We start from the raw sequence: 17284 nt of genomic DNA, 5'->3' as shown, positions 1-17284 counted from the left end.
CAGATTCATCCATGTTATGAGATGCTTCACAGATTCATCATTGTTCTTTATCATTGGGTAGTACTCCACTGTGTGTATATACCATAGTTTATCCATTCATCTGCTGATAGGCATCTAGGTTGTTTCCATCTTTTTGCTATTCTGAACAATGCTGCAATGAACATGGGTGTGCATATGTCTACGCGTGTGACAACTCTTATTTCTCTAGGATATATTCCTAGGAGTGGGATTGCTGGATCGTACAGTATGTCTATCTCTAGCTTTCTAAGGAGGCACTATATTGTTTTCCAAAATGGTTTTATCATTTCGCATTCCCACCAGCAGCGTACAAGAGTTCCGATCTCCCCTCAGCCTCTCCAACATTTGTTATTTTCTGTTTTTTTGATTCGTGCCAGTAATGCCAGAGTGAGATGGCATCTCATTGTGGTTTTGATTTGCATTTCTCTAATGGCTAGTGATTGCCAGCATTTCCTCATGTGTCTGTTAGCTGCTTGAATGTCTTTGGTGAAGTGTCTGTTCATGTCCTTTGCCCATTTTTTAATTGGATTATTTGTCTTTTTGTTGTAGAGGTGTTGGATTTTCCTGTAGATTTTAGAGATTAGACCTCTGTTGGATTTGTAATAGCTCAACATCTCTGATGTTTAAATAGACATCTCAAATTTAACATAACCAAAAGAGAATTCTTGATTTCCTGCATTCCAATCCTCCAAATTTGTTCCTTGTTCAATATTCCATATCTATCCCCATGACACCATTCACTCAGCTATACAACAATCAAAACCAAAGTGAAAACAAATTTGGCTTTATGTTGAGGTATAGCAAGGACAGACTGATTTGACTGGGGTAAGTATGATAGAATACGACATGAGATAAAAGTCAGAGAGATAAACAGAGACCAGAACTTGTAAGATTTGTAAACCATGGTAAGGAGTTTAGATTTGATCTGAGTGTGATAGGAAACCACTGGAGAATCTGGCAAGCAGGAAAGCCAGTTAGAAGCCAGTAGTTAAGGAAAGTCATGATGTGGTAGAAGGTATAATGGTAGCAGTGGAGATGGAGAAAGGTGGACAGATTTGGAATGTTTTGGAGCTAGAGAGGTAGAACTCATTGATGGATTGGATACAGAAGTGTGCAAAAATAGACATAGTCAAAGGTAACTTTTTGTCTTTTCTCCCATGAGTTCCCTTTCCTTCTGAATGTATTAAATATATATTAGATTCTGTATCTTCCATGACTCTTGCCTGCTCTTTCATATTTTCTGTCAATTTCTCTCTGTATCCCATTGTGAGTGATTTTGTAAGATCCATCTTAGAGTTTACAAATTTTCTGTCTAATCTGAATTGATAACCATCGTTTTTAATTCCAAGAACTATTTTACAAATTTGCCTAATCCTTTATAGTCTTTCTTTTCCTATTTTTATATCTAATTATTTTAAACATAACTTATTTTATGATCTTTCAAATTATTCTATTTGCAGTTGTTAAAGAACTTACTCTCCTCTTTGTATCTGCTTACAATTCTTGGTGGCTCATTTCCTCTTATAGGTTATATGTTGCTTTGTTCTGTTTTGTTTTATGAGCTTAATTTTTACTGAGGATTTTTCCCTCTCTGGTAATCCTACAAGACCCTGTCTGAAACTGTCCCTACAGGGCAGTTTTGTATTTCCTTCTGCTGTAATCTCAGCGTTGATTCTGTTATTTTTTTGACTTGTGGTTCCTATAGTAGACATTTCTATAGTATACACTTGATATAAACTCAGACATAACCTGGGATGCAGGTCTGGAATTCTAATTTCTCATAAATGACTTTCTGGGTCGGCAGGCAGTTTTTCTAGTCCCTTTAGAATACATAAGCTCTTTTTTTTTTTTTTTAATTTTTTCTTAGTAATATTTTACTGTGTTTAAGGTGAAAGCTTACATCACAAATTAGGTTCCCATTAACAATTTCTACACAAATTATTCAGTGATTTATTGGTTAACATTTTTCACAATGTGATTCATTCTAATCTGGTTGTACCATTTTTAGTACTCTAGTATCCCTGCCCCCTTACCTTCTCATCTTCGCTTTACAGTAATTTTTGACCATTTGGTTTCAAACAGATGATTTTTTAAAAGAGCTCATTACTCACGAGTGATTTTTTTTTTTTTTAATGAGCCAGTCTGTTATTTAGCTAAAAGGTGACTCAAGGGATAATTTCGGTTTGAGGTTTAAAGAGTACCTGAGGGTGATAATCTTGAGGAGTCCTCTAGTCTGAACTGGTCCAATAATTCTGGACTTTTTAAGAACTTCAGTTCTGTTACACATCCTTCTCCCATTCTATCAGGAACCATCTATTGTGGCCCTGATCAGAATGGTCAGTAGTGGTAGCCAGGCACCATCTAGTTCTTTGGTCTTAGGCTAGATGAGGCCATGGTTTGAGCAGACTATTAGTCTTGTAGACTACTTTCTTTTCTGAGTCTTTGGTTTCCTTCTTTCTCTTTTGTTCTGGATGAGTAGAGAACAACAGATATAGATCGCTGCTCTCAAGCCTTTAAAACCCCAGACACTACTCACCACACTGGGATATAAAACATATACTTTATGAACTGTATTATGCCAATTAACTGAGGATTTTTGTTCTCACAAGACTATGGTCCTAAGCATTCAAACCCAGAAAACCAATCTTGCGAGGTGTTTAGTTATGTCTAAGAAGTATCCATAACCGTGTCCCCTATGTAGTTTTTTTATATATATGTATATGCATGCGCACACACACACCTGTACGTATATATGCCTATAGATACATCTATCTGTGCACACATATGTACCCACATATTCATACCCATACACAGTTTTTGGCTGTTGGTGTTACTGCAAAATTATATTTGTCATATCTTTTACCAAAAATGTCCTTTTCTCTTGTGCACTTCTTAGTGACATCACTTTGGTCAAGCTGTGTGCACTTCACCCACATTCAATGCTACCTTTCCCATCCCCCAAAATAACAAGTGTCTACTATCTTGAGAGTGCTCCCCCCCTCCCACCACCCTACCCCCAATTTTGGTAACCATCGATGAGCGCTGGTCTTGCTATATATACCTAGTGCGATGGTTAAGATTGTGTGTCAACTTGGCTGGGCCATGATTCTTCGTGTTTTAATGTAATCACTCCCATGATTGAATATACCGTGAGTAGCCAATCAGATGAAAGGGAGTCTCCTTGGGGGTGTGGCCCGCATCTGTATATAAGCAGGCGTTCTGGCTTTTTGCTCTCTCTGGATCCTGCGGCTGCTTCCTGTTGTCTCATCTCCCATTCTTGGGACTTGAGCTGCCAGCTTATCTGCCAAACCTGGGATTCGTCGATCTCCACAGCCTGTGAGCGGGAGCCCTGCTCTCCAACCTGCCAATCTTGGGCTTGCCAGCTTATACAGCTGTGTGACTTGGGAGAGGCCTCTACCCTGATCCATGGACTTGGGACGTTCTAGCCTCTACAATCACGTGAGCTGTTTCCCTGATATAATCTCTCTCTCCCTATATATATATTTATACACTTTAGTGGTTTTGCTTCTCTAAAGAACCCAGCCTAAGACACCTACTCTTGTCTTCTTATAAAAGTGCAATCATACAGTATTTGTTCTTTTGTGATCGACTTATTTCACTCAGCATAATGTCCTCCAGATTCATCCACATTGTGTTTCGAGGACTCATTATTCTTCTTTATGGTTGCATAGTATTCCATTGCACGTATGTACCACGTTTTGTTTATCCATTCATCCGCTGATGGGCACTTAGGATGTTTCCTTTTTTTTTTTTTTTTTTTTGCTATTGTGGGTACTGCTGCAGTGAACATAGGTCTGCATATGTCTGTTCATGTCTCTTTTATTAGATGTCAGGGGTATACGCCTAGGGGTGGGATTGCTGGATCACAAGGTATTTCTATTTCTAGCTTTTTAGAGAAGCGCCATACTATTTTGCATAGTGGTTGTACTATTTTACAATTGCACCAGCAGTGGATAAGGGTTCCAATCTCCCCACATCCTCACCAGCATTTGTTTTCTTTTTTTTTAAATCAGTGCCACTTTTGCAGAGGTGAGTGGGTATCTCATTGTAGTTTTGATTTGCATCTAATGGCTAATGATTGTGAAGATCTTTTCATGCATTTGTTGGCTGCTTAAATGTCCTGTTTGGTGAAGTGTCCTCTGCCCATTTTTAAACTGGATTGTCTTTTTGTTGTACATGAGCTCTCTGAGGCTTTACAAATAGGACTAAGTTGTAGTCCATTTTCTCCTGTAGGCCTGAAGCCATGTCTCTTGCCCCTACATACACATTAGGATCAACTCCTATATTCTTCAACAGAACTTCACTGGTCTAAGTGAATTTATCTGAGACGCTTAGGGACTCTTTCTCGTGGCAGGAGGCCATTTTTACCTCCTTAGAGATAGTGTCTGACACTGCAGTGTGAATAGCAGACATTTTCTAATAATTGCCATAACTCAAGTTTTTGTTTTATTGATCCACATTGAGTACTCTGGCACTTGATAACAGATGTTCCTACAATCAATTTAACTTCAGAGTCCACAAATGCCAGCATGTCTTCTGGGAAATTCAGATGGTCCATCTTTAACCAGAAGGTAGAAGATTGCATTGGGATTAAATATTTGGAACAGACAAATGTATGATGGAATCCTTGTTACTTTTCTATGACTTCTATCATGCTCTTGTAGTTCCCCCACTTTTGCCTCTAAGTGGTCACATTCTCAACAGCTGCACTGGAGAATTCACTTTTGAATAAGCTCATATAAGCCATTCAGAAGGTACAGTAAGGCTACACCAGTTCAATCAGTCCTAGCATCAAAGACTTTCAACTGTATTACCAGATATAAAAGCTCTTGCTGAAAGACTAGAACATTTTTTTTTAGAAGTATATGTGGAGATATACACACACACACATCCTAAACTTGTTGCTGTTGACTCTGACTCATGGAGACTACGTGTGTGGGTGAAAAATTATACCCAGAAACCCTAATTTTAATATTTCTTTAGTGCTAAAAACTTAATTTCCTATAGGAAAGCAACACTAGGCTATGATAATCTGTTAATCTATAATTCTGCAATTATTTTTAAATTATTTGAAATTTTCTATAATAAAAACTTGAAAAAAAATAATGAATCACTATGGACTATTAACCAGCTTAAAATATTTATCAACATTCTATTATATCTGTTTTATTCTCCACAGTCAAATGTCTTTAAAAACATGACTTACCATATCATATCCATAAAATTAACAGCATATCTTTAATATCATTCATCACTCAGTTCAATTTCCCCATGTATCCATTATTCTTAAACTGTACTACTATGACCTTAAATGGGTCACTTAATGAAGTATACTTCTTACCTGTTTATGTGTTTTTCTGTATTTAGAAAGTTGGAATGGAATTTAATTTTTCACATTTCACAAGGTTATTTTTTAATTATAGTTATACTAAGTCTTCCTCTCATCCCTAGCGCCCATTTTCCTGTCCAAGGCAACCACTATTACTGTTTTCTTGTCCTTCTAGAAATATTTTACTAAACACATGCATACATTTTGAGATGAAATTCTTTTAAAATTTAAACTGCCTAAATATCTGACTTCAGCTCTACTTCAGCTCTTTATCAAACCTTACAAATCAGGAAAAAAAACCAAACACTTTAGCCCTTTTTATATTGTGAATTCTCAGCCCACTCCTCTCTTTAATGACATATTGTTCCTTACATATTCTTATAGCTACTTCACATACATACAGTAAATACTGTACTCCTGCCAACTAGTCTACATAGAATACCAACAAGAAAGGGAGATGTCGGCAACCTACCATTTCAAATGTAGAGAATTTTCCTAGAAAAAAACTACAAAGTTTTGGCAGCCACAGAAGATAAGACCAGTGTCTCTTTGGTCATTAGAAAACTATAATTACACATCTGACAAGCACTGCCCCCCCAATCTAAAGTCTATCTTATATTGAAGATCAAGGGAAAACAAACTACCGTACATTAATGATTAGGAAATGTCAATTACTATGAGCTATGTTAAATAGCTGGCTTGTGAAAATAGTACATAAATGGTTAATAAAAAACATTCAACTAAAGTGCACTGGCTCAGGTGTCTAATGCTGTGTACAATGGATACTCTACACAAAGTCAAGAGTTTCTATTTGGTCTTCTACAGTTAGAATATAAATCCTAAACAATGAAGAAATAGCCAGTTAATTAGTAAGAAAAAAGCAATAAACTTTAGAACCTTTATATTGGAACTAATTCTAATCGTTTGCTTTTTCTAGTGAGCATTTCCTACAAATAACACACAGTTGCATATATTTTACAGTTTCAATCTTATATTTTATTCTCTTATGCTTATGGAATGCTAGGTTTAATGTTACAGTATGGTTGTCAAAGTACTGAAATATGACAAACGTCCATGTCATCTAAATGCTGCAGAACAGTATAAGTTTAATGATTCTAAACAAAACATCTGTTATTTTACAGCTGAGGTCTGATGGTTTTTAAACTGATGCCTATGTGTATGGCCAGCCATAAACCTTGGGGATGTTTATTAATCTGTGTGTGTGTATATGTATATACATATATATACACACATGACACATAGATACACACACACACAAATATATCCCATATATGTGTGTAGACAGGCAATGTATTAATTTATGAGTGTGAAATTTATAAAATATATACGTACACATACTCACCCTCACCACTGAGCTCACTTTTCTAACACTAGTTAATCAGCTTCATGCCCAATTATTATTGCTGCCCAGTATAACTACATGATTTTAGTGCCAATACTAGGCACCTTTTGGGATGCAGGATAGATACATCTGTGCATATGTGTATTTATGTATGTTTGTGTATAAGGGAATTATTTCTCCCTTTTATGTTTCTGTCATGCATTACTGCAATAAACAGTCTTTTCAACATAGGTTTTAGAATTCTAAACAGTGTAAAATCTACTTCTGGAAAACTGTAGATGTTCATAGTTACAAAAAATATATTATATATATATATAAGATTGAAACCTATTGAGTACATATGTTCTTTGAATTTGGCTATAATCTAGCCTTTAGATAAATTAAAAAAACACCCTCTTAATAGGATGTTATGGTAGCCTTAAACAGACCATGACCTGTATTTAGAATAGTTGATATTATATTTTAAAAGTTGGCAAAATGATGTTAAAGATTTGAAAAACACTGTGCATTTGCATTAAATATATAAAGGTTTCCACCAAGCGCTTGGTTCAATTCATTGTCTAACATTCTGTCATGTTCCAAGACTGACCAATAATTTCTTAAAATTATGGCTCATTAAGGCTTTTATACAAAAAAAGCCCTCTTTTTAATCATTATAAAAACAGGTTCCATTTAAAATAAAAAATGTACATGAACACTAAAGTACTCATGGATATTATCCTGTACAAAGTCACTATGTAAAGACAGGAGGCTTGTTCTAAGTAAGAACACCTCCTGGTAGCACATGTAAACCTGGTTTGGTTCCTCTGGTCTGCAGCTATTCAGCATGTAAAATTTAAACCATTTCACATTAACATTTAAATTTAATACAGTGCAAATATTTGAGAATAACTTGTTCCCCCCAGTGAAACAAGTGCCAGCGTACGCTGAATATTCTTCAGATCTATTTACACGTTGAGCTAAAAGTTCACCATAAACTTTGAAATTTGCTGAATATCAGCAGAAATGTAACTGAACTAGCAGCAATGCATTTACAATATTTGATAGTTACTTGAGAGAATGCATAAAATTTTCCAGGCTGTACTCTGAATCATACTGCTCTTGATCCCAAAGATCACTCAGGTTTTCAAGAATTGATTTCATACTTGCTTTTGCAGAAGTAGAGGTATCAGCTTTTTCTGCTTTACCATCCTTAAGGAAAATTAAAAAAGAGAAAATGAAAGATTATTAACTTCAAAAATTATATTTTCTTTTAAAATATCATACTTGTCTTTAACATTGCACTTATTCAGTAGAGCTGAATACTCAAATGATGGGAAGTTCATGGTCTTATAGGATAGCCCATTCTGTTTCCCACAGCTCTAATAATTTATCGTTTTTAGCTTTTTATTTGGAAAGAATTTCAAAATTATAGAAGAACATAAGAACATTACAAAGAACTCATTAATTTTGTCACATTTGCTTTGCCATTCTCTTTCTCATGCAGCGTTTTCCCCTCTAGGTTATACATTCCTGGTTCTTTCAACCTTACCTCATATAACATGACTGAAGAACTCTGGCCATCTTTTGGGGGCTAACTAATTTGTCAGTGTTTAAGGTGTGGCACCCAGACACGATGTTCCAGATGTGGTTTAGCACGTACAGAGTACAACTGAACCACTTTCTCTCAGATTTGGATGTTAACATTGTTATTACAGCTGATTATAATTTCACAGTATAAGGCAATTTCTCACCATAATTTACACTGAATGTGGAGTTGATTTTCTAAACCTATGCAGGACTTGAAATCCAACCCTGTAAGTTTTACATTTTAGGTTGATCAATATTTCCAGCTGGTGCATCCTTCTGATTATGGCTTATTATCTAATGTATTAGTTCTGTCTTCTAACTTTGTTTGTTAGAAGACATCTGCAATAACAATAATGGCTAGCTACAGGGAAGAAAGGCCTGGCGATCTACTTTTGAAAATCAGCCAGTGAAAACCCTACAGATGACACCAGTCATGAGCCAGGGGCTGACTTGACAGCACCTAATGACAACAAAAACAACTATTTACTGACAATCTATATTAGGTACCCTTGCTTAAGTGCTTACAATATATTATTTCATTTTATCCTGATAATCATGTAGTAAAATAGGCATTGTTATCCTCCCGAGGGCTTAGATGCTCAGAGAAGTTATTTTGCCTAAGGTCACCAGTTAATAGGAGGCAGGGCCAGAAACCCCAGCCCAGTTCTATCAGCAGTCCTTTAGCAGGAAAGGACAAAGAAACCTTAAGAACCTGAACACACTTAAACATCCCTTAGTATCCTGGAGATTTTTACCTGAGTACCAAAAATTCCCTCAAAGGAATATCTAGAAGGTACTAAAGTGAATGCTTTTTGCTGCTCCCTTTAATAGTTTCACTAAGCAGTATGAGGATATCTGTGAACTCATTAATACAATATTGTACAAATTCTTTACCTTATCAAGAGTAAACAGATCAAGAAGTTGATCCGTCCCCATACTCTGCAAACTAGAATTCTCTTGGCTAATAACAGTATTCGCTATGTTCATCTTGAATTTCTGCAAACCCATTATTTTCTCTTCCAGTGTTCCTCTGGTTATCAATCGGTACACGTTAACCACGCGTTTCTGAATGAGAAAAATAGTTAAGCAACTGTAGCACAAATAAATTGATACGTTCTGAAGCTAAGTCAGAGGGCATGCAAACTCTTATACTAAGTACATACTACTACCTAATTAGGGTTAGGTTTTATTTATCGGGAGGCCTGGTGGCACAGTGGTCAAGAGCTAACAAAAAGGTTGGCAGTTTGAATCCACTAGCCACTCCTTAGAAACCCTATAGGCCAGTTCTACTCTGTCCTTCCTGTAGGGTTACTATGACAGCAACAGGTGTTTGGTTTTTTTGGTTTGGCCCCATAAGCTCAGAATGTTTGCAGAGAATATTAGAGATGGACCCTGTTCCAGGTTTTCTTAACCCAAGCACTTCATTTTGAACTCATGAGGAAGTGGCGCCTTGCTCAAGGCGATAACACTTGTTAATATCAGATCAGGTGCTTGAACTAAGGCTTCCTGACTTTTTTTTTAGCAGCATCTTTCCCAGCGTGTAGGCTGACACCTGTGAGACTGAATCTTACCTGTCCAATGCGATGGGCTCGGTCCATGGCTTGTAGATCTCGCATGGGATTCCAGTCGTGCTCCACAAATACCACTGTGTCAGCGCCTGTTAAGTTAAGCCCCAGGCCACCAACGTGAGTTGTAAGTAAGAGGACGTCTATGGATGGATCATTGTTAAACCTGAGTACAGATATTAAAAAATAAAATCAATACATATCTTTCTAAGGCTCCTATAACATAAACTGGGCTGTTTAATAAAAATTAAAGAGCAGAAATGAAAACACTGCTTTAAAAATCCATGAACAGGCACTTCTATGACCACTTCAGATGAAAATATCCTCTTTTAATATACCTAACATCTTCACTGGGGCCATGGTGGAGCAGTGGTTAAGAGCTCAGGCTGCTAACCAAAAGGTCAGCAGTTCGAATCCACCAGCCACTCCTTGGAAACCCTGTAGGGCAGTTCTACTCTGTCCTATAGGGTGGCTATGAGTCGGAATCAACTCGGTGGCAATGGGTTTGGTATTGGTTTTTTAACATCTTCATTAGTGGAAAGAATTGTTCTAAAACTTGTCAGAAATTTCATAAACAGAAATAATGAAGTCAACTGGGGTGTATTTTAGGATATGAGACAAAGACTAAATTGCAAAAATATAAAATTATAATTAAGACAAAACCCAACTATGAACCTTTAAAGTATGGAGACAAAAGGTGAGGGTAGGGAGAAGACTAGATCATTCAGAAAAGGTAGAAGATGAAGGTGATGAAGGTACTGAGGGTTGCTTCTATTGTACTAGTCATAAAGTGTTGATAAGGGATATCCAGCAGCTTCCAGCAGGAAGGAAAACTAACATTATAAACATTAGTAATACTTGTACCCGTTGCCATCAAGTTGATTCCGACTCACAGCGACCCTACATGACAGAGTAGAACTGCCCCATAGGGTTTCTAAGGAGCAGTTGGTAGATTTAACTGCTGACCGTTTGGTTAGCAGCTGTATCTCTTAACCACTGCACCACGAGGGCTCCATAAACATTAATAATAATAAACATTAATAATAGCAGCTATTATTTATTACATTCTTACTCTGAGTGCATTATCTTATTTTATCTTATTTAACTGGTACAACAGCTCTATAGGGGTATTATCATTATCCCAATTTTAGAGAGACTGAGGGTGTGTGGATGATAAACCGGACTAAGAAAACACTGCTTAAAAAGTAGAGTCAGAAATCAAGCTTGGGTCTGTCTGCCGCCAAAGTCCCTTTGTGTGTCTTCAACTGTATAGTGTGTAACAATCTCCTATTGATGCTTGTTAAAAATGCTCACTCTTGAAGTCCGCAGATCTAGCACGGAACCTAAGAATCTGCATTTTTCAAAAACTCAGTTCCTGAATTTTCTAAAATAACAGGGTGCAGACCACAGTTAAACACTGCACAATTGATTCTGCTTCCTAGCTGGGTCAGTTTCCAACTTGGTCCCTGAACAGGAATCAGAAGAGAGATTTTAGCCAAGCCATTTGCTTACTGTCTCCAATTCCCAAAAACGGTGAGGGGAAAAGTAGTTACCTCTATTGTTTATTGATGACTTAAGCTTCTTTCATGCCCTTTGGATTGCTTTCCTAATATGGTTACACTTTTTTACTTACTAAATAATTGTATTTCTATCATTCTATATTTAAAGATGGATTATGTTAGGTTGAATTACATAAAAAGAAAACATTTGCAAATATCTTATTTAGAAATAGAAAATATTTTGAGGCAAATTTCTCTGTAAGTAATAATCATTTACTATAGCTTGATTTAGAATAGAATTTTAGAAGCCACTTACCGTGAAACAATGGAATGCCGCTGACCAGGAGGTATGCTGCCATCTAATCTCAAATAAGTGACAGAGGGCAAGTGAGGTTTGAGGAGATCATGTTCTACTATATCAAGCATGCTTTTAAGCTGACAGAAGATCAGTATCCTGTGCTGGGCCACAACGGACTCTGTACCACTCTCTGAAGTGCTGCCATTTCCCAAACCACAGTCCAACAGCAACTTGAAGGAAAAAAATGATTGTTACACACATTCAGTAAAAGTAGACAATCTCACTGTGACAAATATTTCTCTGTGTGAGAACAGTATTTTTGGCTGCAATGCTTAGTGGCCCTTAAAATTTCCCGGTCACCTCTTCAGGAGGCTATCTAACAAGGCTTTCTCCCCTTTCCTCAATACCTTGAGGCTCTGTAGAAGTACAGGTGCTCAATAAATGTTTATTGAACGTGATGACAATGAAGATGGCCCAGGCAAAATAGTTCATGAAGGGTTGGAGCAGCTAAATTTGGCAAAGATCAAAATTACAAAAAAGAACGAAGAGAACCAAAGCATCTAGCTAGATCTCCTTACTTCCTTGTTGACAAGAGAGCTTATTACTGTAGACTAAGATCTTTAATGCCAGGAACCACACTGCTACAGATCTTTTGTATTTCTTGCTACATAAGTGGTTCAGTGTCTGGCATGTAGCAGGCATAAATTAATAAATGAGTGAATAAAATCCAAGAAAATGTTTATTTAGATCAGTTTGGGAAACTAGTGTACCAAATAGTACTTTCATCTCTAGGATCTTAGATACTGAATTCTGCTCAAAATGTAAGATCTTTCTGCCTTCTGCTAATGAAGTTACTTAGAAAACTGAAATCTCAGATGGGAAAGATACCAAAAGGCCATTCGGACAAACTCCAAATTCAATCTACAACGCTCAGGGTATTGTGCGCAAAAGTCAACATAGCAGGCTTCCATAAAAATTTCAGCCTTGAAAACCCTATGGGGCAGTTCTACTCTGTCCTATGGGGTCAGTATGAGTCGGAATCAACTCGACAACAACGGGTTTTTTATGGGTTTCTTTAAAACTGACCTTACTTATTTCCATTAAATTTGACCTAAAATTTCAGTTCATCATTCAAGCCTCCTGAAATTTCTGAATTCTTACTCTGGCAATATTAGACACTCCTCGTTTCACTATTACCTGCTGATAAACATGTTTCTATTATTTTTAAGGGCAAATTTTTAGAAACTAAGTAAAACTTCTCCCCTACTTCAGAAAATAGACAATGAATTTTATCTCTCAAGGCAAAGCCTTCACTCTGAATGGCTGAAAGAACGGAGAAAACAGAAAGAAGGCTACTACTAGAAAAGCCCTCTGCGAGGACAGCCAGAAACAACTGGACCTCTTTAAACTGCAGAGTTCCTAAACACCACCAGATACTTCAGAGTAACAATGAGCACCCTAAAATGAGAGTACAGTTTCAGTAGTAACTGCTGGAAAAAGTAATTTGCAAAAAGATAAACTCTAAACATAAAGTCTATGGTATAATTAAAATGTGGATTAAATTTAATTTTTATTGGAAAATAGATGTAATTAACTGATTCCTTAACTAAGTATACATTACAGCTTTATTTAATGTATTAGCTATGTTAAGAAAACCATGAACATTTTATATATATGCCTATAGCAAAGAAAGCATGGTCAAATAAGAAACTCATTCCATATATAATCTAAAGGTAATAGTCATTCTTCAATTTTTTGGTGAAAGTTTGTGTTCAGTGATTATTAGGGATGCATAACTGGATATCATATATGTCAGATGTACCATTATGTAACATTTTCTATACTAAACTGTGTGAAGTCGAAAATCTTCATTCATGAGTTATTCCCAATGAAATTTAGGCCAGATTAACTACTGAAAGCTAAAACAATTACTAAAGTCCAGTAAGATACTAATTTTTAAAACTAGTTAGAACTAAATGATTATTACCACTAACATCATGGTTCATGAAATTAGCTTAATTTAGCCTTCTGAAATCTTAGAATTTTTTTTTTTTTTTATTCCATTTTAAAAAGCTATACCAAAAATTTAACAAACCAATTTAAAACACACTGGTAACCTTTTGGAAAAAGCAAATTTACCTAGTGTTACACATCAAGAATGTGCAACACACATCTAACACTTAAAAGATACACTTACTTGTTTCAAAGCGGAGAGTTTAGGGGCATGTTGAATATCATGAAGAGACGAATTCTGAGCTGCCAGTTTTTCAGTAGTGCTCTTGAACTCTGGATGTTGAGGTGTTAAGACTAATGCTGGATGGTTGCACAGTTTACGTAAGTACTGTAATGCCTTTAACGGGGGGGAAAAGTATATACAAGTCCACTTCATATACCACAAATACTCTTATCTCTAGCTTTTCCTATGCTATTTTGTCTGTCTGGAATACCTTTTTAACTCTTCTCATTTGGCAAACTCGTATTCATTCTTTAAGAACCAATTTAAATGTCTCATCTGTGATGCCTTCACCAATGTCCCTCTGTGCTTCTTGAGCAGTTTGTATATATTTCTATGATGGCATTTATTATTTATATAAATTGTATTGTTTACATCTCTATGACGGCATTTATTGTTTATATAAATTGTACTGTTTATGTCTGTTTCCCCCACCAGACAGTGAGCTTCTTCTCATGGCAGAAAGTGTCATATTCCTGAGGACCTTACAAATCTGCAATCTCTCTCCTCTACACAATATTCTATTTCAGTACTGCTAGGGAGGGGGCTAGGTGATTGTTTCAAGCAGTTGTATTTGAGAAACAGATCCCTCTAGGGTCTCTTCTTTCTCTTCTCTATTTTAGCCATACTCTTTCTCTTTTGCGTTTTACTTGGCTCATGATTTGGGCCTCTTCCTTGGCACAAAGTTTTGTATTACTAAGCTCCACTGATAATGCTCAAAAGATTGCTGCTGACCACTACAGCAAAAATTGTGGGAGAGATATAGGTCTTTACATTTTCCCTTTTATCTTTAAAAATGCCACAGTATTTAATGTTATTGGTAGTAAGGAGGTTTTGGAAGTTTACTATTGTGGACTATTTCAAGAGAGAAAGAAAAAGTGAGTTGACACTTTCTACCTCTTTTTCATTTGCTGTTCCTTCAAACACATAAGGTATGATCCTGTCTTAGGACTTCTGTATTGTTTGTATCCTCTGCCTGGAATCTCTTCCTCCAATATCTGCATACCTCGGTCCTCCTTTTAGATCTTTGCCCAAATGTCACCTTCTCAGTGAGGCCTTCCATGATGCCTCTACTTAAAACTACAACCTACCTCCTACCCCTATACCACATAACCCCCTTTCTCTGTTTTATTTTCTCTTACATAATATGTATCTTATTATTCCTTCCACAAGGGAAGGAATCTGTTTTGTTCACTGCTTTAATTAGCCCCACAGCTTAGAAAAATTACTGCTATGTGGTAAGTTCTCCAGTATTTTTTGAATGGAAAGCAAAATATTATTCCAAAGCTCGTTTTTGTATACTATACTAACATATGTTGTGTACATTTAATTTTAATATACAAGATCAACAAGGAGCCATTCTAAACAACTTGCCACGTTGTTTACTTTCTGTACTCATAACAATTTTTAAGGATGGGTCACCATGAGTCAGAATCTACTTGACGGCAACTAAGAACAACATACACAAACTGAAAAAAATTTTAAATAAACCTGTATTTCAGTGTTCCAGGTAAAAACTGGCCACTGAAGAACATTCTTCAACAGTATTTAAAAAGTGGACTATAAACTATACCTGGAATACATGGCCTGTAGCCTTAAGCTTTGGTTTTTCAGTTTCTTCAGAAAGTGCAGCTGAAGAAACTGTTTCATCAACATCACACTTGGCGCGGGACTTAGCAAAATCTTCATAGAGCTGAACCTGTGAAATTGTCCCATTAAAGCAGTAAGTATATTTATTTCCTTCTTTTTTTAAATAATATTTTATTGTGTTTTAGGTGAAAGTTTACACAGCAAATTAAGTTCCCATTTAATAATTTTTATGCATACTGGTCCATGACACTGGTTACAATTTTCACATTCTGTCAGCATTCTCATTATTTCCATTCTGTCTGTTTCCATTGATCTAGCTTCCCTTCCCCTCCTTTTCTCTCATCTTTGCTTTTGGGTAAATGTTGACCGTTTGGTCTCATACAGTTAATTGTTTAAGGGAGCACATTACTCATGGTTGATACTGTTTATTTTATAAGACAATCTATTATTTAGAGTATATTTATTTTCAATTGTTCAAATCACTAACTAGCAACGGCCAATAAGAAGAGTAATTTAAATTGGTCCCCATTAAAGGAAATAAATTATGATACATGTACTTCACTACTGGTATTACTGATTATCCACTGCATCTTGGTAAGTTCCTTTAAATTACATTTGGAAAACAAGTATAATGCATTAAGTTTGGCTGCTAAGGTATCAAATAATCCTAGATCCAATTTTCCACTCTGCTCAGGAAGAAAAAAATATATTATCAATAAAACAGAACCTAAACCCTTACAAGTAAATGAGATGATCTTTTTTAACTGAAATTATACAGTCAAGACCCTATAAGAACTTGCCAAGAGACCCTATTTTAAAAGAATAGCACTGCCAGCCTAAGGGGCAACTCATATCAAATTTGAAGCACTACTTTGGGGTCTTGGCTCCTGCCTTTTACATGCTAAAATAACATGAAAGAGAAGAAAATCTAGAGAGCTAAAGAATGGAAATCAGAAAATAAAAAGCTCTGAATGCTAAGCAAAATGCCAAAAATTCACTGCCCTCCCCAGCTCCCTTCGTCCAATCTACTTAAATGTGTTTTATGCCTGTGTTATAACACCATCACCACTATATCATCAGAATTTTTTCATACAGCACCTTTTCTTTATTGTATTTACTTAAAAAAGTATTAATCTCATTACCTCTAAAACATTCCTTTCAATAAGTATTAATCCAATTTTTACAAATGAAAGAATAGAGGCCCAGAGAAATGAGACACACAATATAGGTCACTGAACTCTCAGCAAGCATCTAGTCTAGTGCCTTGCCCATAAAACAGACTGATGACATACAAACCTAGAGATAAACCAAACATTCAAACAGAAAATTCTGACTAGTAGGCTATGTCTTACTAAAACAAGGGACAGTTTCCATTCACGTGCTTAGAAAAGTACAACACAAAAACACATAATGAATTCCTTTGATAATGATCTCTATGTATAAAATCAGAACTGTGCAGAAGCCAAATTTTATTTTGAACATTTATAGTTAATATAATAATACTTCAGAAGGATGAGGTCTCACTGACCTACGTTTGAAACACAGCCCTTATATTAGCTGTATGACTGTTGGTAAGTTACTTTTCTGAGCTTCAATTTTCCTTATTTGCAAAACTAGAGATTAACAATATTTATAATATTATTGTGAGGGTGATGTGACATTAATAGGCACATATTTGGCCCTTAAAAACACAGGTTTATTTCATCAATTTAACCTTGCAAATTTTTCAATTAACTAGACATAAAAGGAAAGCAACTATGACATAGGATTTCATTTTAATGCTTATTCAGATGCACCTA

The 17284-nt window shown here is 36.0% G+C and overlaps 1 protein-coding gene across 2 annotated transcripts in view; it reads right to left on the bottom strand.

Annotated features, from left to right (window-relative positions):
• Window positions 1-4127: 4127 nt before the first annotated feature.
• The window catches only part of BTAF1 (B-TFIID TATA-box binding protein associated factor 1), a 107441-nt gene continuing 94284 nt past the window's right edge, over window positions 4128-17284 (bottom strand). The window contains exons 33-38 of one of the 2 annotated variants that reach the window (XM_004369927.2): window positions 15469-15594; window positions 13860-14012; window positions 11681-11892; window positions 9872-10031; window positions 9195-9365; window positions 4128-7922 (exon numbers count right to left, since the gene is read on the bottom strand). In XM_004369927.2, the coding sequence (XP_004369984.2) occupies window positions 7779-7922; window positions 9195-9365; window positions 9872-10031; window positions 11681-11892; window positions 13860-14012; window positions 15469-15594 (966 nt within the window). In that variant the 3' untranslated portion in view covers window positions 4128-7778. The remainder of the gene's footprint in view (window positions 7923-9194; window positions 9366-9871; window positions 10032-11680; window positions 11893-13859; window positions 14013-15468; window positions 15595-17284) is intronic. The other variant, XM_023739980.1, reaches the window with a different exon arrangement.

The sequence above is a fragment of the Trichechus manatus genome, unplaced genomic scaffold (assembly GCF_000243295.1).
Source record: "Trichechus manatus latirostris isolate Lorelei unplaced genomic scaffold, TriManLat1.0 scaffold00007, whole genome shotgun sequence".
Taxonomy (NCBI): Eukaryota; Metazoa; Chordata; class Mammalia; order Sirenia; family Trichechidae; genus Trichechus; species Trichechus manatus.
The sequence above is the reverse complement of the archived record's forward strand: the minus strand, read 5'-3'. Positions and strand labels throughout refer to the sequence as shown.